Source organism: Aspergillus sclerotioniger, assembly GCF_003184525.1.
Source record: "Aspergillus sclerotioniger CBS 115572 chromosome Unknown BO94scaffold_35, whole genome shotgun sequence".
NCBI lineage: Eukaryota > Fungi > Ascomycota > Eurotiomycetes > Eurotiales > Aspergillaceae > Aspergillus > Aspergillus sclerotioniger.
In genome coordinates this window covers 203,702-229,764 of record NW_020291025.1, presented here as the reverse complement: position 1 = coordinate 229,764, position 26,063 = coordinate 203,702, and the positions used below count along the sequence as shown (strand labels likewise).

The following is a 26,063-nucleotide window of genomic DNA, read 5'->3' as shown; positions in this document are numbered from 1 at the left end:
GCCCCGCCCACTTGCAGGACTAGCAGGGATGTCCGGGGTCAAAATGATGGCACATCGAAGCAGCACAAAGTATCTTCATGTATGGACTTGGAGAGATCTATTGATCAACCATCATGTAAGATAGTTGGCTCGGGTTGACTATAGACAAAAACCATGCAGATCACTACCGGGATGACAAAGTGGTGATGATGAAGTGGCTGCTGAAATTGAGGCAGCAAAAATGCATCTTTTATGAGCATATCTCCATAGTTACTCGACTCAACTCACTGCTGACTTTTTCTCCAATTTAAGTACAACGCACCTGTGGATGGTGAGTTAGCCTATCTGCTTTAGCAGGATTCATCAAGAGTACCAACACATCTGCCATACACATTGGACTTTCCGTATATTCCTATGTATAGTTGGTAGATGAAGATTGGACAAGGTCAATCCTGATAGGTCACAAACAAGTGGACTGAAGACTAGATAACGAATCAGAGACGAAGGACTATACAGGCTAGTGAGAATTGGACTGTAGTCAGGTGATATTGTCTGGCTCTGGTACAAGCCAAACACCTGCCTCTCTGCCTCAGCAGATCGCCGATCTCTATTATTGCTGATTTTGTGTCTCAATACTCTGCAAGAGGCTAGAGCATCCGTGTTAGTATTCGGCAGCATTCCGCCATCCTTGACTACTTCGGGTGCAGTCTCGGCACTTGACTGCTAATCTACATAGTAGTCAACAACACTAGAAAAATATATCAAATTTGAAACATTAGTGTTCTCTTCACGTTTGAGCTTTGAATCTCGAATGTATTCCGTTTGTTTTATTCCCTGCTCTTGCCACTCCCCACCAACTGTTTCAACAATATATCTTCGCGCACCACATTCCCAAACTTAACAGCGGATCCTTGCCGCACCTAAAATCCGATCCACGCTTCGGCTGAGCTAGAGGTGTTAACTTTGAGATCGCCATCTACTCCAAACCCCAAGGTTTGATGAAGCGGGTCGGCAGTGAAGATCGACTGACAGCCTGAAGGAATTGGGCACCGGCCGAAAGTCCCTCAAAATGTAGACCACACATCATATGCTCGGTCGATGTCTGACGATGACAGCAGACGATGCAGAATCCAGTGACGGAGTGGTTATTGGGCATGAAATGAACATTGGAAGCCGAATGTTTCTTGATTTGGGCCGGCTGTAACATCCGTGGGGCCACGACATGATTCAAGTGTGCAGCTTCTGATCGTTGACGATGACGGCAGACAAGCGGTGTCACCCGATGTTCCTGTAGTCTGTACCTCGTCCATTCCGGCGCCTAGCTGGGCCCTTGGTTGATGAAGATGGATGACGTCGGGGATGTCAAACAAGGGAATCCAAACGAAACAGCGGCCATCCACTAATCCAGATCCGGCGCTAGCTCCGATGGCTATGTTGGGGGAAGGCAAACAAGGTTAGACTCTGCATATTTTTTCACACTAAGCCAAATGCAGCGTAGACAAACTCAAAGATGGGGCAAAAAGCAAAAAGAAAAAGTAATGACCAGACTGGGGCTCGATCCCAGGACCTTATCGGTGTTAACGATACGTGATAACCAACTACACCATCCGGCCACCTGTTATGTTTGCTTTTGCCGGCTGTGAGCTAGATTCCAACGGTAACTCCGATCGGAGCCCACGGTCTCATCACCGGCATCTCCACGCTCCGATAGTCGATCCATCTTTATCTCAGCTTGACACCACATGCCTCATGTCAGGCTTCGCACGGTACCACCAATTACCATTGACTACCACGCAGTACATGTTATACTTTCATCAGACAATCGATTTGCCACCTACTTGGAACAGCTTGGAATGTCACCAGTTCAACTGTCACTCCACCCCTTTTCCCCCCACACCGATCCAATGCAATAGTTCGGCATCCCTACCTGACGGAGCTTCCTCCGTCTTATGCACGGCATGCCGTCACTGCCGTGCTACGGCTGACCGGTCACGCTGCCTCGGACGAACCCGGCGCCTCACCTCAGCCATCTGCATCCTCACCTCTCCATCCCGAGCCGAGAAGAATCTCGCAGCCACTCGGGATAGTGGAGATTTCCCATACGTGTCAAATCGAACAATCACCGCAGCAGAGCTTACCCGGCATACCGACCAGCTTGGTCTGTCTTTCGAATAACACGCCTTTAGGCTAAACGGTCTTCCGGATAAAGGGTGAAATGACACTATACCAACTGAAAATGGTTGGGAGGCGCGAGGCAGCCATCCAGAGTGGTCCAGATGCAGCAGAGGTCAGCCGGTCTGCCCGGCGCCGTCTGCGAACCTGGCTTTGTCTACTGCTTATGACTAACTGCTTTGGACTGTGGACCCGGAGAATGCGTGGTTTACGAGGTTTCACTTGCACCGAGATTGTTCATTTCCAAAGTTCTGGAACCAATGCAAGGGTGTTCCCCTTACCTATATACATAAAAGGAGATGAATATTCTGGGGCAAGCTAAGCACGTTGACATCCCTGAGGGTTACACACGATCATGGATGGATTGGCCTTTGACATGGGGGGATGGTCAGCGTGGTGCTAAGAAGGCGACGGCGTGCATCCGCCTCACTGCACCTGCTTCCCGGTTCAGCATCGGTGAAGTTTTCGCCGAGGTGAAACCGAGACTACCCCCGAATAGCGTGGGATGGACCCATGGAGTGGCGACGCTCCGAATCGGCCCGATGGTTGAATTGCCTTTCTCGGGATGCCGACTGGTCCATGGTTGGCTTAGGGTTGGCCGAGGATTTCTGGTTATGGGCCCGTTCTCGGGCGAATCCCGAGAGGCGATCCCGTCTTTTGCAATAGGGGGAAGGGCCATGAGGGTTGCTCGTAGATGGGAATGGAGGGAAGAATGCGTCAAATCGACTGCACAAATCATCTCCTGAGTACAAGAATTTCTCTACCATTTGTCTGTGAGAGTAAAATCTCTGAAATCTCTGCAAAACTCTGATCCGGCAAGGAACAGGCAAGGATGGCCAATTTCCCCGAAGTTTCTCAGACCCCAAACCACCGATCCAGAATAGATCGACCGCAGAGTTTGCGACCCACTTGAACCACAATGTGATGCCTGGACGAGGGGCGCAGGACAAGTGGACAACTCCCATCCACAGCCCAAACTGGCGGATGGAGCAGCCTGGCCCTGGCCGGCGTCATTCGTGCAGGGCAGTAAAACTTCTCCAGCCTCGGGACCACCGTCCAGTTTCCACCCCGACTTTATGACGCACCCCAGAAGGATATCGAAGCATCGGTTATGCCTGGGTGGACCGACAGGAGGGAAAAACCGGAGTCTTTACCCACGGAGTAAACGGGCTCGCCCCTTCCCCCGTGTTTTTGTTTTATATCCCCCCCATCTCCCCCATCCTCGACCCTTCTTCTTTCCTCTCTCACTCCTCTTTGTCCCTTTTCCCTTCTTCCTTTCGCCATCTTTTCAACATGGACAAAATGGACAAATCTCAACCCGCCCTCTCCTCCCATACGGAGAATGCCGAGTCCGGCCCCTCCAGCTTGACAGCCTCCACAGCATCGGGTCGCGTGGCCGGTGGGAAATACCTCGAGGGCGTTGATACTTCCGCCCAAGATGGTCCCCTCCAGACCGTCGACTTTGATTTCCCTGTCACCACCACCCAACGCCTCGTCCAGGATGGCAACCAATACATCGTCCTCGACTTCGCCCCCGGTGACAAGGAGAACCCCTTCAACTGGGACCCCAAGTACAAGGCCTTCATCTCCGCCCTCCTGTGTCTCATGACCCTCTTCATCGGTCTCGCCACCACCGCCTACAGCTCCGGTATTGGCGATATGGCTTCCGATCTGGGCACCACCGAAGAAATCGCCAAGCTCGGTCTCTTCACCTTCAACTTCACCTGCGCCCTGGCCCCTCTCTTCCTCGCCCCCTTCTGTGAGCTGGCTGGCCGTCGCGTCGTCTACGTCGGCTCCTATGCCTGCTTCGCCCTGATGTTCATCGGTCTCGCCCTCGGCAAGAACATCGCCACCATCATCGTCTGCCGTGCCCTGCTCGGTCTCTTCGGTTGTGTCGGCACCATCCTCGTCGGTGGTACCTTCGGTGACATGTACTACCCGGAGGAACGCGCCATCCCCGTCGCGACCTTCTCCTTCATCGCCATCCTCGGTACCGTCGCCGCCCCCATTTACGCCGGCTTCATCGACCAAGCCCTTCACTGGCGCTGGGTCGAGGGTATCCAGGGTCTGGCCAACATCCCCCTGGGCATCATCATCCTCTTCTGCCTCCCCGAGACCCGCGGTAGCGTCGCCCTCGGCAAGCGCGCCAAGCTCCTCCGCACCCAAACCGGCGACGACCGCTACGTCACCGAGAACGATCTCGAGGCCCCCTCCCTCAAGGTCATGCTTCACAACTCCTCCGTCAAGGCCATCAAGATGCTCATCACCGAACCCGTCGTCTTCGCCTTCGGTCTCTGGATCTCCTTCGCCTGGTTCCTGACCTTCCTCTTCCTCAGCGTCATCCCCATCACCTTCCAGACCAAGAAGGGCTGGAACGAGGGTGTCTCGGGCCTTCCCTACATCGGTCTCGCCCTGGGTGCCACCATCGGCTTCGGTCTCAACTTCCTGCAAATCCGCAAATACAACTCCCTCGTCGCCACCGGCAACGCCCGCCCCGAATCCCGTCTCTACGGCGCCCTCTTCGGCGCCGTGTGGCTCCCCATCGGCCTCTTCATCTACTCCTTCACCCAATACGCCGACCTCCCCTGGATCGCTCCCTGCATTGCCCTCGTCCTCATCTGCATCGGTATCTTCTTCATCTTCGAATCCTGCTACAGTTTCACCTCCGATTGCTACGGCGAGAGCAGTTCCTCTGCCATCGCAGGACAGGGTTTCATGCGTAACACCCTCGGTGCCGTCTCCCCGCTCTTCGCCTCCCAGTTCTTCACCAACGTCGGCAGCCAATATGCCGGTCTGATCCTCGCCCTCATCGCTACCTTCCTCACTCTGATCCCCTACGTCCTGTTCTGGTATGGTCCTCAGCTGCGCGCCCGCAGTAAGCTCGCCAGTCGGGTCGTCCATGGCGGTAATCAGAGTGAGAAGGGTGCGGGTGGTCCTGCTGGTCAGGTTTAATGCCCTCCTACCCCAACTCAACTCAACTCCTTTGAGTTCATCTCTCCTGGATGGATTGATATGTATATATGAGATGTTGGTGTTATGAATTTGTTTTGTGGCCCCAAAGTATATAAGTTATACCTCACTTTCACGATCTGTTATATATTATATAAAAAAGGATTTTTCATGAGCAATCATGACTTGCTGTCTTCTTTCGTATTGTAGAGTGGATAATGTAATGGATGTAAATCGGGGGGTGTTGGATGTCAAGATTAACATGCAGGAAACATATTTACCTCAATCTAACTGAACATATAGATTAACTAACTACCAGGGTATCATCATCACCAACATCACGTCCCACCACCATTACCATTACCGGTATCATTCCCCCCCCGCCCTCAAAACAAGAACATTCCCGATATTCCCACCGCCTCGACTATCCATCCTAACCAACGCCTCCCCAACAGTCCCCAACACCGGGGTGGTTTCTCCATTCTGGCCAATCTCCACCCCACCACTCGCACACTGACTTCCCCGTCCCACGACGACCAGATTCCCTGCCCGCTGAGACGAGCCCAACCTACCCATTTCCTCGCGGACATGGCCAACTACCTTCCCCAGGACGTCTTCTTTCCCAGTATCGCTCAGGTCCAAGGAGCGAAAGACCACGCGCGAGGTGATTTCCTCGTCAAGAGAATCCCGCAACGCAGCGAGGTAGATAGCGTCTGAGTCGTCTCGGGGGTTGAGGTTTGTTGATGTTTTGGGGGGAGTTTTGGAGGATGATGTTTGGGTCGGGGTTGGGGAAGTGGACGACTGCCGGGGAAGTTCGACGTGGATGATTGTCGCCGTGACTTGGTCGTTGCGGAGTAATTGGAGGATGAAGCGGAGGGCGAAGCGGTCGTCGAGGCCACCGAAGTAAGGGAGGAGGATGTGGTGGGCTCGTGCGGTGGGTGGAGGTGGGGGAGGAAGAGGGTTGGTGCGGCTGTGGATGCTGAGGGCGCCGAGGGAGGGAGGATCACGGAGACGGCGTTGCGGAGTGCGTTCAATGAGAAGGCCGACGTTGCAGGGGGAGTGGGAGAGCACGCTGGCGGCGAAGTCGGTGTATGGGGCGGAAGGGGTGAAGCGGTCGTCGAGAGGGAGGGAGGTGGTGGTGTGGTGGGCGTGTTCGGCCATGGAGCCGGTCTCGCTCCAGGGGAGGAGCAGCAGATCGGTGGAATCGTCGCGGGCGAGGCCGACGACGGTGTCCGCGTAGGAGTGTTCGGGGACGACGGAGACGCCGGCCAGGATGGACAAGTCGTGCCATTGGCCGAAGGCGCGGAAGGTGTTGACGACGGGGTCCCAGAGGGGGTAGGAGTGGTCCAGTTCGGAGACCTTCATGACGCTGGAGTCGCGGTCGGTGAGTTCGAGGAGACGGACGCCGTGGACTTGGAGGGTTGGGGGGTCGTCGATTTCGGTGGCGGCGGTTTCTTCCGCAGCAGGTTCGGTCGAGGCGAGGGTGTCGGGGTGCTGCTTGGGGGTCGGGGGTCGGTTGGGGCTGAGGAGGGCTGCGAGGGTGCAGATGCTGGAGAGCCCGTCTAGGCGGAGGTAGACGAGGAGTTTGCGGACGGGGAGAGATCGTTGTTGCTCTTTGACCACGGCAACGCTGTCGATGCGCGAGTCAGATTGGATGGGGTTGCCAGCCCAGTCGATCTCGCCGCGACGCCAGCGCTCGACTTTGGTCTGGTACCATTTGGGGTACAGGGCGACGGTCAGTGGGGTGGTCGCGAAGGTGGTGACGAGAGCCATGACCACAAACATGGTGAAGGTGCGCGTGCTGAGGATGCGTGCTTGCAGACCGATGTTCTGGAGGGTTAGTTGGTGTGGGAGCAGAGGAGGGGATGGGGAGTACCAAGACGATCAGCTCGACCAGACCCTTGCAACTCATCAACACGCCGATAGACAAGCTCTCGCGCCAGAGAAGACCGCAGAGTTTCGAGGCAAGGGCGCCACCAGCCACCTTGGCGGTAAACGCGATGGCGATGATGCCGATCACGTAGCCCCAGACGGTGCCAGTGTCGAGGAGGCCCAGGTTGGTTTGCAGGCCGGACAGGGTGAAGTACAGCGGCAGGAAGAGCGCGGCGACAAGGTCCTCGATCTTTTCGGTCAGCTTGATGGCAAAGCCGCCCTCGTGGGGACACAGCAGGCCGATGATGAAGCCACCGAAAATGGCGTGGATGCCGATGATTTGGGTGAAAAAGGCAGAGGCCAGCGCGATCAGCAGGGTGATGGCAACCACCGACTGACTGGGGCCTTTTTGCAGACTGCCCGTGTGGCGGAGGAAGCGCAGGAACAGCGGACGGAAGACGAAGATGAGGAACAGCACATAGCCGACGCAGACGAGCAATACCCAGAGTGCGGTCAGACCGGTGCCAGCATTGACGAGGGCGACGCAAAGGGCGAGCAGAATCCAGCCAACGACATCGTTTCCAACCCCAGCCGAGAGCACGATGACGCCGACGTTGGTTCCCAGCAGCTTGAGCTCGGTTAAGATGCGACACAAGACGGGAAAGGCCTACCAGGATTAGAGATTACGAATCAGCAGAGTCAGAAGACTTACGGTGATGGCCATGGCAATGCCGATGAAGAGCAGATAGGTGCCAAAGTTGACATCGACCGTGTCGGGCTCATTCTGAAAGGTGTTGTACAGGCCATAGGCGATGGCGCAGCCCAGACCAAAAGGCAGGACCATCCCTGCAGCCGATACACTGACTGCCACCCGCCAGTTGCTGACCAGGAAGCGCAGGTTGGTTTCCAGCCCAACGAGAAAGAGAAACAACACCAAACCTAGATTGGCGACCAGGTTCAAGTTGGGGATGGATGCCGTGGGAAAGATGGCTTCGGTGAAGCCGGGAATGCGGCCCATGACCGAGGGACCCAACAGGACCCCTGCGATGACCTCTGCAATCACACGAGGCTGGCGAATTTTCGAGAGAGGCCAGTGCAGCAGGCGACAAAAAATGATGATGATGCCAGCCTGGAAGGTCAGCAGAGTGCAGAGGAGCTGGGGAGGAAATTACCTGGATGATGAAGATGATGATGGGATTGGAGGAGTCATAATGGGTGGGGTTGCTGCCTTCGAGGATGCCTCCCTGGGATTTGACCTTGGTGGAGTTGGAGGCCATGGTGGTATCCAGGCCTGGCCGTGGAGAGAACCCAAGTCGTGAGATGACCAGAAGGAATGGAAGAGAGGAGGGAGAAACAGTGAGAAAAGGAGGGGGGAAGAAAAGAAACAAAGGGAGAAGTGGAGATGTGCGGGAACCCCAGGTTTTGTTGCTGGGGTTGGCGGGTCCACGTGGCTAGGTCGAATACGAGATTCGACCTTGGCCACTTGACAGCTCTCCGTGAACTTTGGTGGCAGCTCGTGTCCATGGTTGCGGCCGCCATGCCAGCCACCGACCCGTCTAGGCCCAACCAGCAATCTTTCCACAGGCGGCCGTCCAGCATTCCCCTGATCGGCCGTGAAAGAGGGCACCCGACAACGTGCCGTTAGGAGGATCGAATCATTGGCCGAAGATGGCGCAAGGGGCCCGTGCTCGTCGAGTATCAGTGGAGCGCATCTTAGGGTTGCCTCCCGCAGTGAGATAGCCGAGATCCTCTATACATGGTACTATATATTCACATCTGTTAGCGTCGCTATCATAATCAATGACAAGAATAAAGAAGTGATGGAGATGTTGGTTTCGATGGTTAGGCGAGAAAGGCTATGCTTGTTTCGTGGTGAAGTTGAAGAAACGCATTCCAGGACATCCTTCTATCTGGACGACACTTCCGCCTATTTTGATTGAGACTGAGGTGGAGGCCACTAACAAGAGGGATTGAATGGTGGTGGATATGATGTTACGAGGGAATGGGTTCAGAGTGTAAGATGAGGGTTTGATTCTGCTGCGAAGATGCCCTCAGATCTTATTTCTCGTAGGCAGATTGGAGGGATGTTTGGGTTTTTATGATGAAAAGCAACCATAGTGGTGGGATAGGGATCGCTATTTGTATTTATTGTTGTCAGTAAAGTGATAATGCTGGTTTACGAAAGATGAGTGCTTTCGACAAATGTCGGTCAGGGAGCCAACTTACCATAGATTAACGGAATTCCCTCATGATTCACTCCGATCACGATTAGATATCGTACTGGCGTAGAGATCCAAGCTTCGTCCAATCATATCTACAAACGGCCACCGGGAATTTCCGCGCATGATGTGTGCCCATAAAGTGACAACAAAGTATGCCAATTGATCACAATTCAAGTCGTCTGACATGAGAACGTCTTCATCCAGTGAGGCGCGGCCCTCGGTTACTATCCGACGAATCCAGTTCAGCAGTCGCGTTTCGTTTTCTGCGTCATGGTCATTGATCATGTTTAAGTAAAGGGGCAAATTGGAGAAAGAGGTAGGAGATCTTACCCTGTAGAGGAGACGTCTCCTGCGATCGGCCAACAGCGTGGAGCCGTGGAGCCACTTGCTGACGAGAACCGCAAATTCCATCCCGCACAGTGCATGCTGAATACTCCAGACTGATCGCTAACTACGACAGACAAACTCCACACCCACTTTAACCGGGATACTTAACGCATGCGTGGCATGAAGCAAGGCTAATAGTAATCCCGGACTAGGGACCAATGGCTCGGAGTTGACCAGCGCGTCAGCGATTATTCGTGCATTCCTTGTTGCGAGCAATCTACAGGGTCCGAGGTCCAGATGGAGGCGCGTGTAAGCGAGGCCTACTAGAGCTGTAGAGGTGAACGGAATCGGGCCATTGAGGTTGAGCGGATCCAAACTCGACTCCGGTGCGAGTTGCCACGTGGAAGTCCACCGATGCAGAGCAGCCCTGGTAGCTTAGCAAATGCCCCCTTGACATCAGATTCAAGATTGTACCTACTCGAATATCTCCACTTGCGGTACAGGGCTGGATATTGATGCCTGCCGGGTGAGCAAGATTCGATGAATCAGACCGTGAATAAGGATCAGACTCGCAGCCGGAGATGGCGTGGGAGTGATTGCCGGCGGTGCCCTGTTCTGCTTCAGAAAATACTCGAGGGCATCTTGGAAAAGAGGCTGTTCATGCGGGATATCGCGACGGACTTGTTCCCAGTGGGTCTCATCAATAGTCCTCCATTCACCGCAAATACATGGCAGTCGAAGATTCACCTCGCTACTGAGGAGTATAGGTGGTAGATTGTACGCAATGCTTTGGAGATTTAACAAAGCAAATGCAAAGAGCTTGACGCGGCGATCTAGTTCCAGGTGTATCCACGCTTGCCAGCCGAGCGTGGCCGAGGTAGGAATGTTGGTCTCGACTAGCCCACTCTCCCTCAGCAGGCGAACCAGCAGGCTCTGCCAGTCGCAGATATCTCTCACGAACCCAGGACCCCGTTGCCAAGTAGCAAGTATCATCAGATTCAGAAGACATCTGATATTGTTCGTTATCGATGGACGGGTCACGTCCAGGTCGGAGGTCACGGTGATGCTAGTCAATTGATGTCCGTCGATCGCTTCCCCTTCCTTCCGCCGCTGCCGTTCTTGAAAGATGGCTTTCACAGCATGAAAGAGCAGGTGGCCCTGTCGATGCTCATACCGACACTGTGCACCTGCTGCCGCCATCGCTAGGATTAGTTCCACTGGATGCTAATCAGGGTTGAAGGAGGGCCCGTGCATGAACAGCATGTGAGCATAGGCCCTGTCAAACCACGCACTCAGAAACCGAGTTAGTGACTCTCGAGATGGCAGGATAAAGTTGGGCAGTAGATGGTGAAATGGAGTAAGCGCCCGCACGATCTTCGTGTTTTGCTTCTCTGTTATGCAGAGAGGTGGCATATATACAGCTGTCCGTGCTGCAAAACATCGACATCAGTACCCATGATCCATCGTGCAGCGGCATAAACAGCTTACCAAGGGGATTGAACGGGATCGGCTGTGAAGTGGGAAAGTGAGCGCGCTGACCGGATTCCAAAACTTCATCGTACTTGGGTTGAGGGGTCTCGTTAACGGCCTGAGATGCATTGGAAAGAGATTCGTGCTCTGGAAAGGCACTGTTTAGATTGAGTAGACTGTCGGGGTCTAATGCGAGGCCCATGTTATGAATGAAGCTAGTGAAGTCTTCCAGAGGGTGGGGTAGATCGAGGGCATCGGGTACTATTGCAGACCGAAGGTTTCAGCGACCGACCTGAGTGAGTGTTGATGACAGAACTTACCTGCATTGTGATTGGTACTGAGGCTGGGATGATTTTCGGACCCTTGAGGTTGGTCATGGAGGCTGGGGGTGGTAGGGGTGACGCCAACTATGGCAGCGAGGTAAGTGGCAGATAACTTGTATAGGAACAACCCCTACCTGGACGGTCTTTATGGGTGATACGCCGGTGGCTCCAGAGCAAACCGCGCCGGGTAAAATCCTCCCCACAGGAAAAAACATACATGAGGCTTTTCATGGGTGTCTGGATGTGATTGCCACTGTCAGAAGCCGTGTTGGAGGGAAGGAAGAGTGGGACCAACTCACAGAGTCTTACATGACGTTGGATATCACCTCGGCGGTGATATTCTTGATGACAATACGGACATGCCATTGATGTTCTGGAATGAGTTGTGCGAGAGGGGCGCAATGGAGGCATTGTGGATGGGGGATGGGACGGTGTTGGAGGGAGGAGAGGGAGGAGAGGGAGGAGAGAGAGAGAGAGAGAGAGAGAGAGAGAAGAAAGACATTCTTTTGGGGGGGGGGAAGAAACACTACCTCTACAGGCACGTGACTGGGCGCATCATCAATGACATCCACCAGAATCTAGCAGAGTAGCCGAGCCTTTGAGTCATGCGATAGATTGTATCTGGCAAAGTCTAGTGGAATGATATTGGGAGGTCCGGGATGTGAACCATGCTAGACCCTCTCTCGTCTCGTCGACTAATTCTATGCGGAGTGTCTATACTATCCATTCGATTCCCAAATGATTTGTCTGCCCCCACATCCAGGAGCAATGATCGAATGGGGGACCGGGTGAATGGGGCAGCCCACGAAAAAGCCGTCCATCCGAGTTCATCCGGTGTATTCACCCCGACCCCGCCCGTGTGGAGCAGAAACTCGACAGTCATGGCATGGCGGTTCCTGACCGCTGCGTGCAAAGGCGACATCATGTCGTAGAACGACGAAGGTTCATTGATGTCGATGCCTGTTGCGTGGAGTACTTGGAGAACTGCCGTGTGTCCCGAATCAGCGGCCCAGAAGGCAGGCATAGGCCCGATGGGTTCGCCGGGCCACTTTTGCGTATGGGCCTCCAGCAAGATGGAGACGGTTCCTTCGTGGCCGTGTTTCGCAGCATCCACCAGTGGAGCCCAACTCCCCGGGTTCTGAGGGTCGACCAGGCGGTGGTGGGTATGGCGAAGCACCAGCTTCACCACCTCCTCATGCCCTCCCTGAGCTGCCCGTCTCAGCACCCGTGAGAGTCGGTCATCACAAATGACTCCGGCACCTGCCTGATCGAGAAGGATCTGCAGAATTCCAGAATACCCATACTGTGCAGCACATAAGAACGGTGAGTGGATGTCGGAGCAATCCGTGAGACGTGCCCCCTTACGCAGAAGGAGCTCAACCACTGCCTGATATCCACAGACAGCGGCCCAGCCCAGTGGGGAGTAATACCATCCATCCCGGCTCTCCAGGTTCGCGCCATATTCAATCAAACTCTCCAGGATCTCTTCATATGCGGCTCCTGCGCTGCAACTGGGGTTGGGAAATAGGATTTCGTGGCCATGCCAGTCCTTCTGGGCAAACGAGGTTCTTACCATATCGGGTGCAAAGTAAACTTCCAGCCGACAGAACGCGGACCCCTTGGCTTTACGAAGTAGGGCGTCATGACGCCTTCGTCCGTGGAGACTGCGTGCATCTTCACTGAGGCGGGGGGATCCAGCCCAGTGAAGGGGTGAACGCCCCATGACTTCATCTCGGCGGTTTGCATCTGCCCCAGCTGCCAGGAGCACGCGAACGATCCCCGCGAATCCGTTCTCAGCAGCATACGATAATGGCGTTCGAAAACGACTCCCGTAAGGATCTACAGCGATCCCTTCAATCTGCAGCAAGAGTTTTACCACCGATTCATGCCCTTTGATGGCTGCCCAGGCGAGGGGTGCTAGATGATAGACAGGGTCCAGAATATTGACGCCCACTTGCATCAGAGGTTGGGTGGCCGCAGTGCTGGCTTGACACAGCCACTGCATCGCTCCCTCTTCGCCGGTCTGGGCAGCATACAGAAAAACCCTATGGCCGCCATCTTGGTGGATTTGGGCCTTGTACAGTGAGATATTGTATGTATCGTACAGCCGCCAGCAGGTGCGGATCAGGTTATTGGTATCTTGACTGGGGCCAAGTCTGGCAATGATCATGCATAGGATCTCTGGTGACAAGCTCAGGAGAGGCATCTGCACGCAAGTGACGGTAGGTCAAATAGAACAGGGACGATGAGGAAACTAATAAGGCAGTACGAATAGACCTAGTGATTGATGGCCCCCATCATGTAAACATCAGCGGCTGGTTGATTCCAAGCAATTCACTACCGTTGGGTTGAGGGTTTCATGATATAGGAGGGTGATGAATGACAGACTCGGGGTGGACTAATAAGCAGGGAGCTCGTCAGCCTAAAGCTCTCAAATAAATGCAAGGCAATCTTATATTATCGGATAACACCCAAGGTCCTGATGAAGCATCCTACAATGTTTCGGCAGTTTGCAGTGGTCTCGCAGAGGTCTCTGACTCCTGTGGAGTGACGGCGAGCGGCAGGTACCCCGGAGGATCAGACATCTTAGAGGCTGCGATCAATTCCTGGCCTGGGACGAAGAAAGGATCGCACTTGCCATTGGAACGGATCAGCTAGCTCACATGCCAATCCTTGGATGGTCATCCGCAGTAATCCCGGATAGGCACACTCGGGATATTCTCCGAGTCAGCTCTGCGTGTAACCCATAGTGAGTAACACCACTGGATGATCATTGTCATTGGCCCCTGCGCTACACAAGAGTGACACTTCTTCTCACAAGTGCATTTCCTGCCGTTCCCCATGTAACACAACTAGACTGACACAGTATCGGACCGTTACAGACAATCCCAACCGGCTGTGTGACTCTTACTCGAGGTGCTCATTTATTGGACTCGGAGTAACTGTCACACTCCTGTGCTACACTTTGGACAACAGCCATAAGCTATCTCTGTGTAATTCGAGGTGAGTGCGTTACATCTTGCAGAGCATGGGACGTGGTGGGTTTGGGTTACTTATACCATTTCCGATGCTCCGCATGACAGCTGTTTCGCCTAGTTGCAATGATGAACCGACTATCCAGTGTCGAAAGGTCTTCGATCATGCTAGTTTTATTTACCTTCATAGCACTGTTGGGATTTGGAAGCACGAGTGGCTCGACCGATGCCCATCAAGACCTTTACAATGCAGAGCCATATCCGGAACAGGGGGACACAGGGCCTATCTCGCATTTGATCCTAGAACCATCGAGACTGCGCGATGCGGAAAGGATGGTGATTCAAGCCCATGCGACCATGGCGGCCATGAACAGGAGGCGTCTCGACTATGCGCATACCAAGAAACATAATTCTTACGAAGACCTCAACCAAGGACGTTCTGTCCCGAGTATACAACATGGCGACGAGGAAATCTCAAAGACTCCCGCAAGATATGATAATGGAATAATTATCGAAGGTTTCCGATATCGAGTCCCCCGCCAGGTTGCTGAAGCCGCGCACATCGTGGCCGAGGCTTCCCCTCTACCCCTTCCGAGTGACTATGGGGTTGACATCGCCCAGATTTCTAATCGATATAGGGGGAGCCTGCCTGATACATCCTCGAGCGGCCATCAACCAAGCCCAACAGAAATAATCGGACCACAGACTACTTTTGAGGCACAGTCTACGGACTTTTGGATGACCACAATTGAGCAGAGAGGGTCGAGTCCATTCGCGCCTGCGGGCTACAAGGTGCATCCCTCTGATACAATTCGGTTTCTGTTCTCACCTTCTGCAGGTGTGGAGGAACGTCAAAGACTACGGTGCTCGAGGTGAGTTCTATGCCCTTCCCAGACACAAAATCCGCTCATCTACATGGTAGGGGATGGTGTCACCGACGACACTGCGGCGATCAACAAGGCTGTCTCGGATGGAGGGCGATGTGGTCAAGGTTGCGGATCGAGCACAATCTATCCTGCGTTTGTATACTTTCCACCGGGGACTTATCTTGTCAGCTCGCCCATAATCCAATACTACAATACCGAATTCTATGGTAATGTTCGTAGTGAATCATGCAAAATACATTCCAAGTGCACCTCTAACGAGTATAGCCCTTCGACTACCCAACCATCCTGGCGGCCTCGAGTTTCGTCGGCCTCGGGGTCATTACGTCGGATGTTTACATTAGTGACAAAGAAGAGTGGTATGTAGGTGCTATCAAGACTACCAATTTCACTCTGACACGGGTAGGTATGTGAATACGAACAACTTCCTGCGATCCATTCGCAACTTCAAAATGGACGTCACACGGACAGACCCAAATGCGTACGTCTGCGCGATCCACTGGCAGGTAGCGCAAGCGACGTCGCTCGAAAACATCATATTCTACATGATGCAAGATGGCAAGACAACGCAGCAGGTGTGTTTGCAAGTCGTGACTTTGTGACAAGGGTTAATGGCAGTAGGGCATCTATATGGAAAACGGCAGTGGTGGATTCCTCACCAATCTCACCTTCGTCGGCGGAAACTTTGGGTAGGTGTCAGATCAGCTATCATTGCATCAGCTAATGCCGGTCAGAGCATATCTTGGGAACCAGCAGTTTACTACTTCGCGACTTACCTTTTTGAATTGCAAGACCGCCGTGCAGATCCACTGGGATTGGGCGTGGACCATGCAGGACCTGGTCATCAACAATTGCACGGACGGGATCGTCATTGTAGGAGGTGTAGGTGTCGAGTCCCAGTTTCCCTTTCAGTGTGACTGACAACACCGCAAGTCTGGGGGTTCCGGAAGCACTGGGCAAGGAGTTGGATCCTTGATCGTGCTCGATAGCGTCATCGCTTCCACCAAAACTGGTATCGTTACGTCGTTGTTGGCCCAGAATGTCACCTCGTTCCTGATTCAGAACTCGGCATTTGTCTCCGTGGGAACTGCGGTGTTGGACCGGTCCAAAGGCCAGACCCTGATGGGGGGTGGCTCCCTGGTCAGGGTCGAGTCGTGGGGGTTTGGCCGCGTGTCCAAGACCAGCACCAGCAGCACCTTTTACAACGGGGCCACGGTTCCGGCGATGAACCGCAGCAGTTCTCTGACCACAATTAATGGGCAAGTGGTTCGTAATTACTTCCAGCGGCGGCGACCGGCCTATACGGATATCCCGGTCAGCCAAATCATTGATGTTAAGGCTCATGGAGCCGCCGGCGACGGGAGAACGGACGACACGGCGACCCTAAACAGTATTCTGCAACGAGCAGCCAGCACGTCATCGGTCGTCTTCTTTCCGTTCGGTGTCTACTTGGTCAGAGATACCCTCCACATTCCCGTTGGCTCCCGAATTATCGGTCAAGCATGGTCCCAGATCATGGCCACGGGCTCCAGATTTCAGGATGAGATTCACCCTCACGTGGCAGTGCGAGTGGGCAACCCAGGAGACGCTGGGATTGTTGAAATCCAGAGCTTGTTGTTTACCGTGTCCGGCCCTACTGCGGGTGCAGTCCTGATGGAGTGGAATATCCACCAGTCAACACAGGGCTCGGCTGGACTCTGGGGTGCGTAGAATTTCCCTCGGTCTGTTAACATGCTAATTACTATCTGCCAGATTCCCACTTTCGCGTCGGTGGTGCCATTGGCTCAGGCTTGCAGCTCAAGGATTGTCCAAAGGGGACAGGTCGGGTCAATGCACAATGCCGGGCTGCAACCCTTTTGCTGCATCTCACCGCGCAATCCTCCGCCTATCTCGAGAACGTATGGCCATGGACAGCGGATCACGATCTGGACGCCAATGTGAAACAAGACCAGATTGATGTCTACGCCGCCCGAGGCGTTTTGATCGAGAGCCGGGGCCCTACCTGGATGTACGGAACGACTGCCGAGCACAATGTTTTCTATCAGTATCAGATGTCCGGGGCCAAGGACCTTTACATGGCGATGATCCAGACTGAGTCTCCGTATTATCAGCCGGCTCCTAAAGCCCCTGTTCCGTTTAGAACCGGATTGTTTGCCAATGACCCAACCTTTTCAGACTGTCCATCCAGCTCAAGTACTTGTGCGATGTCGTGGGCAGTTCGAATTGTTGACTCCACATCGATATATATCATGGGGGCGGGTGAGTGGACTCCAACAGGGAGGTAATTTGCTAACTTGCATTCAGGTCTGTACAGCTGGTTTTCAAACTACGTGCAAGACTGTCTCAAAACAGAAAACTGCCAACAACGAGCGGTTGAGGTTGTACGGAGCACTGACACCTGGATCTATAATCTAGTCACCAAGGGAACGGTGGAGATGATATCTCCTGTGAGGGAAACTCCAACATATGCGGCGAATAACGTCAACGGCTTCATGTCGTCTATTCTAGCTTGGATCCGTGTTGGGAACAGCACAAGCAGAGGTTTGGGAGATTGATGACCTGACTGGTGTCGGAGATGTGCACGTCTACCGCCTTGAATGTGTTTGCTGATGGCCAGACCGATCATCTGCCGGATGATTCATATGCTGTTAAGGTCAATCAATTATGCGAGTATACCTGTTGAATTGTGTTCTCGTATGATATACGCGACAAGGATCATCCTTGCAAATGTACGGCAAGAATTCCCCATAGAACGCATTCTCGAAATTCATCATGAGAGGGGGATATATTCATCTAACAGTATCCCTGCATGATCTCAATTATGACTCTACACGTTATAAATAGATCCAGACGGCCCGCCTGACAGAGGAGCCAATGTGGCACATTCACCGCGCACAGCCCCATTGTGTTATTCTAAAATGAGAGTGTACGACTCTCCACCGCTGGAAGCTGACCAAGAGCCCGGCCGCGTGACAACCTTTACCAGCCTTGTTGGTCTCTAAGCTTGTGTGCTTCATGAAGCGAGCACAGTCGATATTCACGCAGAAGATGACGGCTCGTATTGCTCCTTCAGGTGGTGGAGGCTGTATCTGAGCGGACTGATAATAGGCAACCGGTGTATCCTGAGATCAGGGATTGACCTTGTCTTTTCCCTGGGCGAGGATTAGAAGAATGGAATATGCGCGAGAGAATACCTTCATGATCGGGACAAATAATAAGTCATTTGCCTGGACCTGGGTATATTCCTTAATCTCACGGCCACACGTTCTGTCAGATCTACTTCCGCTCATCAAGGATGTAGTTTGGATACATCCATGTCCTCACTAGGATGACTCAAGTGCGACAGATGAGCGATTTACAGGGATGGCCTATTTCCAGCTTTTACAGCCTCATCCGAGGGATTATATAGAGACGCTGATGGCATTCAACAACGTTTTCTGCTCAACCTTTTCATCTCATCGCAATGCACCATGGCTTCCAAGCTCCCCTGTCTTCTCGTCTTAGCAGTGGGGCTGTCTGTCACGGCAGCCCCGAGTCGCACCATGCACCCCAGCCGGGATCAGACGGAGGCTTGTTTGCAGATTAAGGCCCAATATGACCAGGCTACAAGGCTGAACGGTAAGCACTCAAACCTCCCACCACTGAGGATGCTGACCATACCCAGTAACGGATTCTATCATCGTAGACGGGGAATTAGCCCATCAATGCCTGCTCTCCATGCCATTTGACTCCCACAACGGCACGCTCTTCGTCCAGGAGTTCCGCAAGTTCATCGAGTGGCAATCCACTCTGGATGTCCTCAAAGACCCGCCGTCCGGATATTTGTCTCCAGCGGTCGATATCTTGGGCGGATTGGATCGCATCCAAGCCCAAGCGGCTCAAGGGGCATATAGCAGCCAGTACGAGTTTGACAGCAACATCACGAGCCTTTTGAGCTCTGCCAACGACGGTCATCTCTGGGCCACACTATGCTCGACTTCGATATTCACCTTCACACTCGGTCTTGAATTGGTCTCCATCTCCACCGATGGGATCAAACTTCCACAAATCTACACCGTTGGTGATGCCGATTTGCTGGACCAAGGCGTTCATACCGTTTCCCCGGTGGTTACCATCAATGGTCAGCCGGCGGTGGATGCCCTAAACGATATTGCTAGCTCGCAGACCTACCAGGATCCTGATGCCCGGTACACCCCTCCCACAATCAGCTCATTCACTTCAGACTAACAACCCACAGCTACAACCAACTCTTCTACGACCCACCCCGTGAGATCCTCCAACAGAGCTCGATCGGCGCGTTTGCCACCCGATCCCTCTGGCCCGGCCGTGCCCACCACAAGATCCAATTCGCAAACGGAACCACCCTCCAACAACGCACCATGGCATCCTCCTCATTCCCCAATTTCAACTACACCACAGGCCAAGCTCTCCTTGAAGCCACATGTCTATACACTCCCTCCCCTTCCCTCTCTTCCACCTCAACATCCACCCCCTCCCGGCATCCACACTCTACCCACCCCCCGAATTGCGCGACGCCTACAACCTCATCTCAGGCTACTACCTGCCAGACTCCGACCTGCAAGACATCGCCATCCTCTTCATCCCCTCCTTCCTCCCCGACAAAACCCCCACCCAACCCACCGACTTCGCCAACAACGCAACCACCTTCATCCAATCCGCTCTCCGCGCCAACAAAACCAAACTCATCATTGACCTCTCCCTCAACGGCGGAGGTTACGTGAACAGCGGCTACGACCTGTTCCGTCTTTTCTTCCCGGATGAGCCTATTTACGCTGCTTCTCGGTTCCGGGCTATCGAGCAGGCTGATTTAGCGGGTCAGGCACTTGCCTCTCTTCAAGCAGACCAAAATAACACAGAGACCGACGCATGTAGTACCACAAACTGGTGCGTAAGTTCATGGGTGACTCCAAACCAAACATATCACTACACCAGCTGGACGGAGATCTTCGGTCCCGAAGAACAATTTCACGGGAATATGTCTACGCTTGTTGCACCCCAGGATATGGATTCTTCTTCTGATTTGACAAATCCGATCCGGGGATATGGAGGGATAGAGCAGGTTCCTACTACGGCGCCGTTTAGGGCGGAGGATATTCTGATAGTATGTGCCCCTACCCCTTCCCTCCTATCCTACACTTTAGACTATACCTCACCTACTGACTGATAAACTTATAGATAACGGATGGAAGTTGTACCTCAACATGCACAATCTTCCTCTCCCTAATGACCACCTCCCACCCCAATATCAAAACCCTGGTCTACGGCGGCCGTCCCACCCAAACACCCATGCAAACCATCGGCGGATCCAGAGGAAACCAAGACGTCGAAATAAACTATATAGATACCCTCCGCGACGCGGCGATGCAGTATGCTCCGAGTGAGAAGATGAGGGATCGTTTAGACGAGGTGTTTTTCGATTCGAAGAAATTGCCCTTTTATGTCCAGAGCGCCGCGGTTAATTTTAAGAGTGCGTATCGGAGGGATGAAGGGGAGGTGCCCTTGCAGTTTGTTTATGAGGCCGCGGGGTGTAGGAGGTTTTGGACGTGGGAGAATGTGGTGAACCCCGGGAGTAGGTGGGTGGATGCTGCGAGGGCGGTTTGGGGGTTGGGGTGGGGGTGGGGGGTGTGTGGAGGATTTAAGTCTGGGGGAAGATTTGGTGGTGGGGTAGGATGTTTTGAATGAGGGGGAATGAAATTTTCATTAGTATGTAGATGGTGAATAAAATTTGGGGAGAATTCGTATCGTAGACGAGTGAGAAGGGAGTTGTTTGTGTTACTGGATGGATGGGTATCAGACAAAAAGTGAGAAGAGAGTAGAAATTTACTTCACAGTTTTCTTTACTTTATTCTTGTTTCGTCCCTCGATTGTTCGCCCTCCTTTTATATATTGATTAACAATTGAAGACCCGCTGGTTAGTATATTTGTTAGGTTCTGGATTTATGGCCAACTTGTGATCCCGGGATGAGATTAGATCTTCTGATAAGAGAAGGGTAAGTTCTGAAATATCACTGAAAGAGGTTCACATGGAGGATGATCGCTTCGAGACGTCCATTTTCGGATTGCTACGGGCGATGAGCGTGCATTCAGTACGTCACCGAGACGAAGTCCTACGGAGAAGTGCATTTTGGCATAGCATGAGAGTATTATGCGGGCGAGAGGAGAAGGTTATAAAGGTGTAGGGGTATAGAATTGATGATATTGTATGTGCAGAGATGCTAGCTGGTTGGAGTGCTGGTTGGTATATTGTTATCATATGCATGAATCGTCATAGCTTCAATAGAGTCAGCACCTCATATAGTCAGATGTCGTCAACGTCATCATCCATATTCCTTGTTTAGTCGACATCGTGCCTCTTCGATTGTTATACTGCATCGCGTAAAAGCCTTTGAGCTCCCAATGATAAGGAGTAGCCCCGTGACAAATTGAGACAGAGGACATACGGATTGCTGCTGTGTGGTGGCTGCCATCGGCACGGTCAGAAATGCTATTCTCGAAGAGACGAGTCATACTGGCGAATTTCTGTACATGATCGACAGATTGTTCAGTCCTCAGCGGGAGGATGTGTAAGAGGGAGGTTTCGGATATTAAGCCGTTGGGATATCATGAGATTCCTGCCAAGCAGCGACTGTCGGTCAAACCGTAGAATGGTGCTAGTAATGAGATACCGGATGGGCCTTCAGCGATGAACGGGAATGTCGCACCAATGCTCTGCGTAATTGGCCCACGTTCGCGTCCACGTTCTGCTCCATGTAGATCCGGCCCGAGGAATCCATCCGACACAAGTCATTGCCCGCATATGTCCCGTCCGGCAGTGTCATGGGCATTCGATTATAGGGCGAGTGAGGGCAATCGCCGTAAACGTTGTCGTTCGAGCTCCTTGATCGCAGTCTCCGCTGGACGAAACGAAATAGAGGGGCGTATGCGGGCAAACAAGCGCACAAGGTGGCAACTCCGAGCTGGATTAGCGACTACAGACATGTCTCCGGGGCGCGCACATACTGAGGATCCGTTGGATCCCAGATGTAGGCAAACTGGACCATACTGGCAATCCAAACCCTGTGGAACTGTCAGCGACTAGTGTATCCCCGCAACCTTTTGAGAGGCAACATACAGTCTACCCAGAAGAAAAATGCCCGCGACTTGGCATTTTTGACCGAATGTCAGCGGCAGGGCCTTTAACATGGACAGAGGCAGGCAAAGAATCATGACGTCCAGTATGATGTTGGACACTCCCATGCTGAGGCAGAGACGTCCTCTGGCGATGCAGTATTCGGTGGATACTATTGAGTCCCACATCATGTGGATCGGGCGGCACATAAAAATGTTCACGATCATGAAGACAAGCCACCAGGCTATGCAAAGAATAACCATGCCCCAGTTACACCACCGGAAGGTGTCCGAGACCGAAAAGAGGGTGTGGAAGAAGGCTAGCAATGAGAGCTTGATGCAAGTGATGCATGTTATGCCGAGGAGTTTCTCCGCGTACAGCATCTGGCAGGGGTTGGTGAGCGTCACACACATGGGATTACAGTCAGATACCTCAGCTAGGTGACCAATTATTAAATATTTTGGGTCGTCTACCGGTTGTAGATGTGAGGAAGCATCCTAGAGCGTCAAGCCTTCATTGCATTGGGAGTGGTCCTTCTCATTATTTCCCCTGGGAGTCAAAAATGACCATGTTTGATGGTGGAGATGTAGTTTCTGGCGAAGCTTCCCTGAGATGTTCTTGATGATCGGTTAGCTAGATCATAAGGTGGTGAGCGAACCGAGAAATGCAGCTGATAACCATAGTCATGTCACTGGGTTCTGTGCCAGGAACTTTGTGTGGGTCATGTACAGCACAGTGAAGCCTTTGCCCGCGTCAAAGCTGCGGCATTTTCGATAAGTTTATCCACTTCAGCATTGCGTCCCCTGGGGCTGCTAAGGCCATCTATGACCACTACCAACATGTTAATTCCTATCAATTATTACCTGTCGTTCATCCTTCTTTCGTGCTCACATAAAATATTCAAACCCATTGCCCCAGAGGCGCTGTGCACGGGAGCGACAGAGCACATGGAATGGGGTAGAATATCGCAGCGTGAGGAGGAGAATGGTCTCGTCCGTGAAATCACCTACAGGAAGCTAAAGACAGAGTACACGGTGATGCCATCCTACATCCAGGCCAGAAATGTGTTGTCATCTTGAGTCTAATTGACGCAAAGCACTCGTGTCAAACCTCCCAGTCGTTCTGGATCTATGTAACGGGACCTTTCGCATTGTAGAGTTGTGATGCATGGTTTGCCCTATCGGCCTCATTCCAGGAAGGGCAATCCGATGGTGTATTCGACAGGCGTAAACGATCAAGGGCGGGCTATATACCCAAACGGGGTAGCTTTCCAGCTCGGGCCCAGGAAGGGACGTAGGCGAGTCAACACGCAGATCCCAGAGATCATCACCGTCAGCAGTAGTACCGAGGAGGGGATCTATAGAGTAAACAGACCTGCCTTGTGAAGCCGGAGGATTTGCGGGACCTGGAATCGCAATTGTTAGGAACATCTACAAAAGGCAACCACGGAAGGTGAGAAAACTTGCTATGAGTGCTGGAGCTCAATCCTACCCACCTGAACCACCGAGTATAAACGAAGGGTGTATTCCTCCCCGCCAAGCATTAGTAGCGTGCATTAATATTCTTTTGGATTCGTGATTGGCAGAGACAACAAAGAATGCCAAATGCACCCCCTGAGCTGGCCCGCAAATTCACAAGGAGTCAACCAATCGTGGGCCGCTTCACTGGGTGTGTGTTACTTCAATTCCTGCTAGATAACGGGAAGATCCTTCGTGGTGGAAATTTGGCAGTAGAAGCAGCTGCTTCGTGTCAAGTGTCACCCACGAACCTGCCTCAACCAGTTGGAACAATTGCAATTTCACCCTTTTTTGCTACACCGTACTCATCAACGCTCTCTGCCACCGTGGCTCCGTTGTTGGCCACGGTGGCAGGATATCTCATGTGGCGAGGGAGTTTCTGTTTCAATAGGGGTAATTTGCCTGACGTTATTGGCCTCCCTGGAGGCTTCTGGAAGGTGAGAATCAATCAATATTGCATTGGTATCAAGCTTGAAGACAAGTCATCCGCTAACGACGCTCAACGCGACATCTAGATAAAATACAATCAAGCCAATGCAATCCACGAGACGGCCTTGCACCATTCACCATCTGCACCAGACCACGAAAAACCCATCCCACCGAGCAGTCGACAACCGAGACGCCAAAGACGATGCAAAGGGAGAATAGACGATGGAACGAGGAAGCGATCAATACTCCTCCTCGCTATCGTCGTTCAGGTAAAGGAATAGATCGTCGTACGCGCCGCGATCGTTATCCAAACGGACCCCCTTCACATACTCGTCAGCAGATTGCTTATCACGGCCGACGAGTCTCCAAGTTCCTCGCTCCTCCACTTCTCCGACCATCATCGAAGCCACGATGGCGATGATCCGAGGACCGAACACACGCTTCGCCGGACATTCGAAAGGCGCGGCTCCAAAGGGCATAAACGCGTCGCTCTGCTCATTGGTCACATGGGCCCAGCGGAGTGGGTTGAATTCCAGAGCATCGCGACCCCAAATCTTCTTCGACAAGTGGCAGGCCTCGATATCAGCCGAGTACGAGACTTCATCGACGGTGCTCTTCTTCTCGTTGTCGAAATGGAATGTGCGATGGATGCGTCGGGTAGGTGGGTACAGACGAAGGGCCTCCATCACTAGATTTTCGACCGACACACCACCACGCGTCTTGTCCAGAAAGTTGATCTTGGTGGGCTCCAGGGCATACAATGCCATAGTGTCGATCCAGTCCTGGTTCCGAGCACGTCGGATCTCGAGAAACAAACGAATGACAACGCGCCAGGTGGTCTCGTAACCCGGGAGGATGAAGTTGAGCGGGTTGTCGGTGCCTTGCATGAAATCGTATGCCGGGAAAAAGGCCGTGATGTTATCACGCAGGATGTCGTTGTGGTTGAAGCGGATCAGCCCGGATTCCTCCTTCGCAAACATCCAAGCCTGGTTAATGGCCCGAGCAAAGCCGGCGAGGTAGGAGTTGGTGTTGTGAGGCGGGCGGAAATGAGTGTCGAAGAGTGTCAACATCATGAACCGCAGAGTAAGGGACTGGGCCATGCTGGCGAGGTGGATTTCCCCATTGGGATGCTCAACCCAGACCTGCGCGGCGTCTTGGAGAGAATCCGCTCTTTGCACCCAGTCCTCTGCTCTGACGTTGAGGTACTCCTTGGCTTTGGTAACGAATTCGACCACATAGTCATGGTCCCCGCTGGTGAACGCGTTGTGGATTCCAAAGGCAGCCTGGATCCGTGTGTTTGACAGTGCACGCGATTTCACCGGAGACAAGAGGTTTCGTTTGCCGACAAAGCTGCCATCAGCGGCGATCACCAGCCGGCACTTGGCAGGATCCTTGATGACATGGGGATCTCTGATCAACCAAGGAACAATCACAGCGAGGAAGAAAAGACGAGAAACGAGCACGAGACAGAAGAGAAGTAACAGAGCTTTCAGCAGTGTAGCGAACATGGTTAAGCAAGTTGATGGATATCAGGAGATTTGACAGGTTTAGTCCATACGAAGCTTCGCGTTGTTTACACAAAGATGAAGAGGATGATGAAATGAGAGGAAGAACACAAGAGATACACGATGAGAAGTGCTGCTAGGTTTCCACACCGGAACGAGAATCCCTCCGACTGCCGAAGTGATTCACGCTGAGAAACGTGAATACAATATCGATGCCACGTGATCCGTTCACCAGAAATCACAGCAGCTGCTGAGGAATTATTGTCACCGTCCTAGAAGATGCTATCTGCTGTATGTAGTCCATAGCTCA

General features: G+C 52.9%; 9 protein-coding genes and 1 non-coding gene across 10 annotated transcripts; 4 read left to right on the top strand and 6 right to left on the bottom strand.

Annotated features, from left to right (window-relative positions):
- The first annotated feature begins 1,392 nt into the window (after positions 1 to 1,392).
- Positions 1,393 to 2,395, top strand: BO94DRAFT_254605 (uncharacterized protein). Its single transcript, XM_025606455.1, has one exon. It carries the CDS (start codon positions 1,600 to 1,602, stop codon positions 2,152 to 2,154), a length of 555 nt encoding a protein of 184 aa, XP_025463037.1. The 5' UTR covers positions 1,393 to 1,599; the 3' UTR covers positions 2,155 to 2,395.
- Positions 1,519 to 1,592, bottom strand: BO94DRAFT_t277. The gene has a single exon. It is a non-coding gene; the product is annotated as a tRNA-Val (tRNA).
- Positions 2,396 to 2,970: 575 nt separating the features above from the next.
- On the top strand, positions 2,971 to 5,278 carry BO94DRAFT_539395 (MFS transporter). Its single transcript, XM_025612698.1, has one exon. It carries the CDS (start codon positions 3,445 to 3,447, stop codon positions 5,101 to 5,103), a length of 1,659 nt encoding a protein of 552 aa, XP_025463036.1. The 5' UTR covers positions 2,971 to 3,444; the 3' UTR covers positions 5,104 to 5,278.
- BO94DRAFT_560251 (Kha1p) lies at positions 5,221 to 8,249 on the bottom strand (the record flags this gene model as incomplete). The annotated part of the gene is made up of 5 exons (XM_025614136.1): positions 5,221 to 5,240; positions 5,619 to 6,930; positions 6,977 to 7,639; positions 7,685 to 8,101; positions 8,145 to 8,249. The coding sequence occupies 5 exons, from the start codon at positions 8,247 to 8,249 to the stop codon at positions 5,221 to 5,223; spliced, it is 2,517 nt and encodes an 838-aa protein (XP_025463035.1).
- A 1,002-nt stretch (positions 8,250 to 9,251) lies between these two features.
- On the bottom strand, positions 9,252 to 11,114 carry BO94DRAFT_608455 (uncharacterized protein). The gene is made up of 4 exons (XM_025616561.1): positions 11,010 to 11,114; positions 10,000 to 10,951; positions 9,539 to 9,948; positions 9,252 to 9,457 (listed from the first exon to the last, which is right to left on the bottom strand). Exons 2-3 carry the CDS (start codon positions 10,719 to 10,721, stop codon positions 9,642 to 9,644), a joined length of 1,029 nt encoding a protein of 342 aa, XP_025463034.1. The 5' UTR covers positions 10,722 to 10,951; positions 11,010 to 11,114; the 3' UTR covers positions 9,252 to 9,457; positions 9,539 to 9,641.
- An 831-nt stretch (positions 11,115 to 11,945) lies between these two features.
- On the bottom strand, positions 11,946 to 13,520 carry BO94DRAFT_608446 (ankyrin repeat domain-containing protein; the record flags this gene model as incomplete). The annotated part of the gene is made up of 1 exon (XM_025616560.1): positions 11,946 to 13,520. One exon carries the CDS (start codon positions 13,518 to 13,520, stop codon positions 11,946 to 11,948), a length of 1,575 nt encoding a protein of 524 aa, XP_025463033.1.
- Positions 13,521 to 14,655: 1,135 nt separating this feature from the next.
- On the top strand, positions 14,656 to 17,728 carry BO94DRAFT_476252 (glycoside hydrolase family 55 protein; the record flags this gene model as incomplete). Its single annotated transcript, XM_025608598.1, has 10 exons — positions 14,656 to 15,081; positions 15,128 to 15,161; positions 15,212 to 15,387; positions 15,441 to 15,532; positions 15,580 to 15,748; positions 15,795 to 15,862; positions 15,908 to 16,055; positions 16,107 to 16,875; positions 16,926 to 17,432; positions 17,478 to 17,728. 10 exons carry the CDS (start codon positions 14,656 to 14,658, stop codon positions 17,726 to 17,728), a joined length of 2,640 nt encoding a protein of 879 aa, XP_025463032.1.
- A 915-nt stretch (positions 17,729 to 18,643) lies between these two features.
- Positions 18,644 to 20,886, top strand: BO94DRAFT_608436 (uncharacterized protein; the record flags this gene model as incomplete). Its single annotated transcript, XM_025616559.1, has 6 exons — positions 18,644 to 18,791; positions 18,838 to 19,360; positions 19,411 to 19,616; positions 19,727 to 20,295; positions 20,370 to 20,816; positions 20,863 to 20,886. The coding sequence occupies 6 exons, from the start codon at positions 18,644 to 18,646 to the stop codon at positions 20,884 to 20,886; spliced, it is 1,917 nt and encodes a 638-aa protein (XP_025463031.1).
- A 1,276-nt stretch (positions 20,887 to 22,162) lies between these two features.
- BO94DRAFT_589868 (uncharacterized protein) lies at positions 22,163 to 22,715 on the bottom strand (the record flags this gene model as incomplete). The annotated part of the gene is made up of 2 exons (XM_025615978.1): positions 22,163 to 22,250; positions 22,306 to 22,715. The coding sequence occupies 2 exons, from the start codon at positions 22,713 to 22,715 to the stop codon at positions 22,163 to 22,165; spliced, it is 498 nt and encodes a 165-aa protein (XP_025463030.1).
- Positions 22,716 to 24,332: 1,617 nt separating this feature from the next.
- On the bottom strand, positions 24,333 to 26,036 carry BO94DRAFT_608432 (uncharacterized protein). Its single transcript, XM_025616558.1, has one exon. The coding sequence runs from the start codon at positions 25,754 to 25,756 to the stop codon at positions 24,488 to 24,490; it is 1,269 nt and encodes a 422-aa protein (XP_025463029.1). The 5' UTR covers positions 25,757 to 26,036; the 3' UTR covers positions 24,333 to 24,487.
- Positions 26,037 to 26,063: the final 27 nt, after the last annotated feature.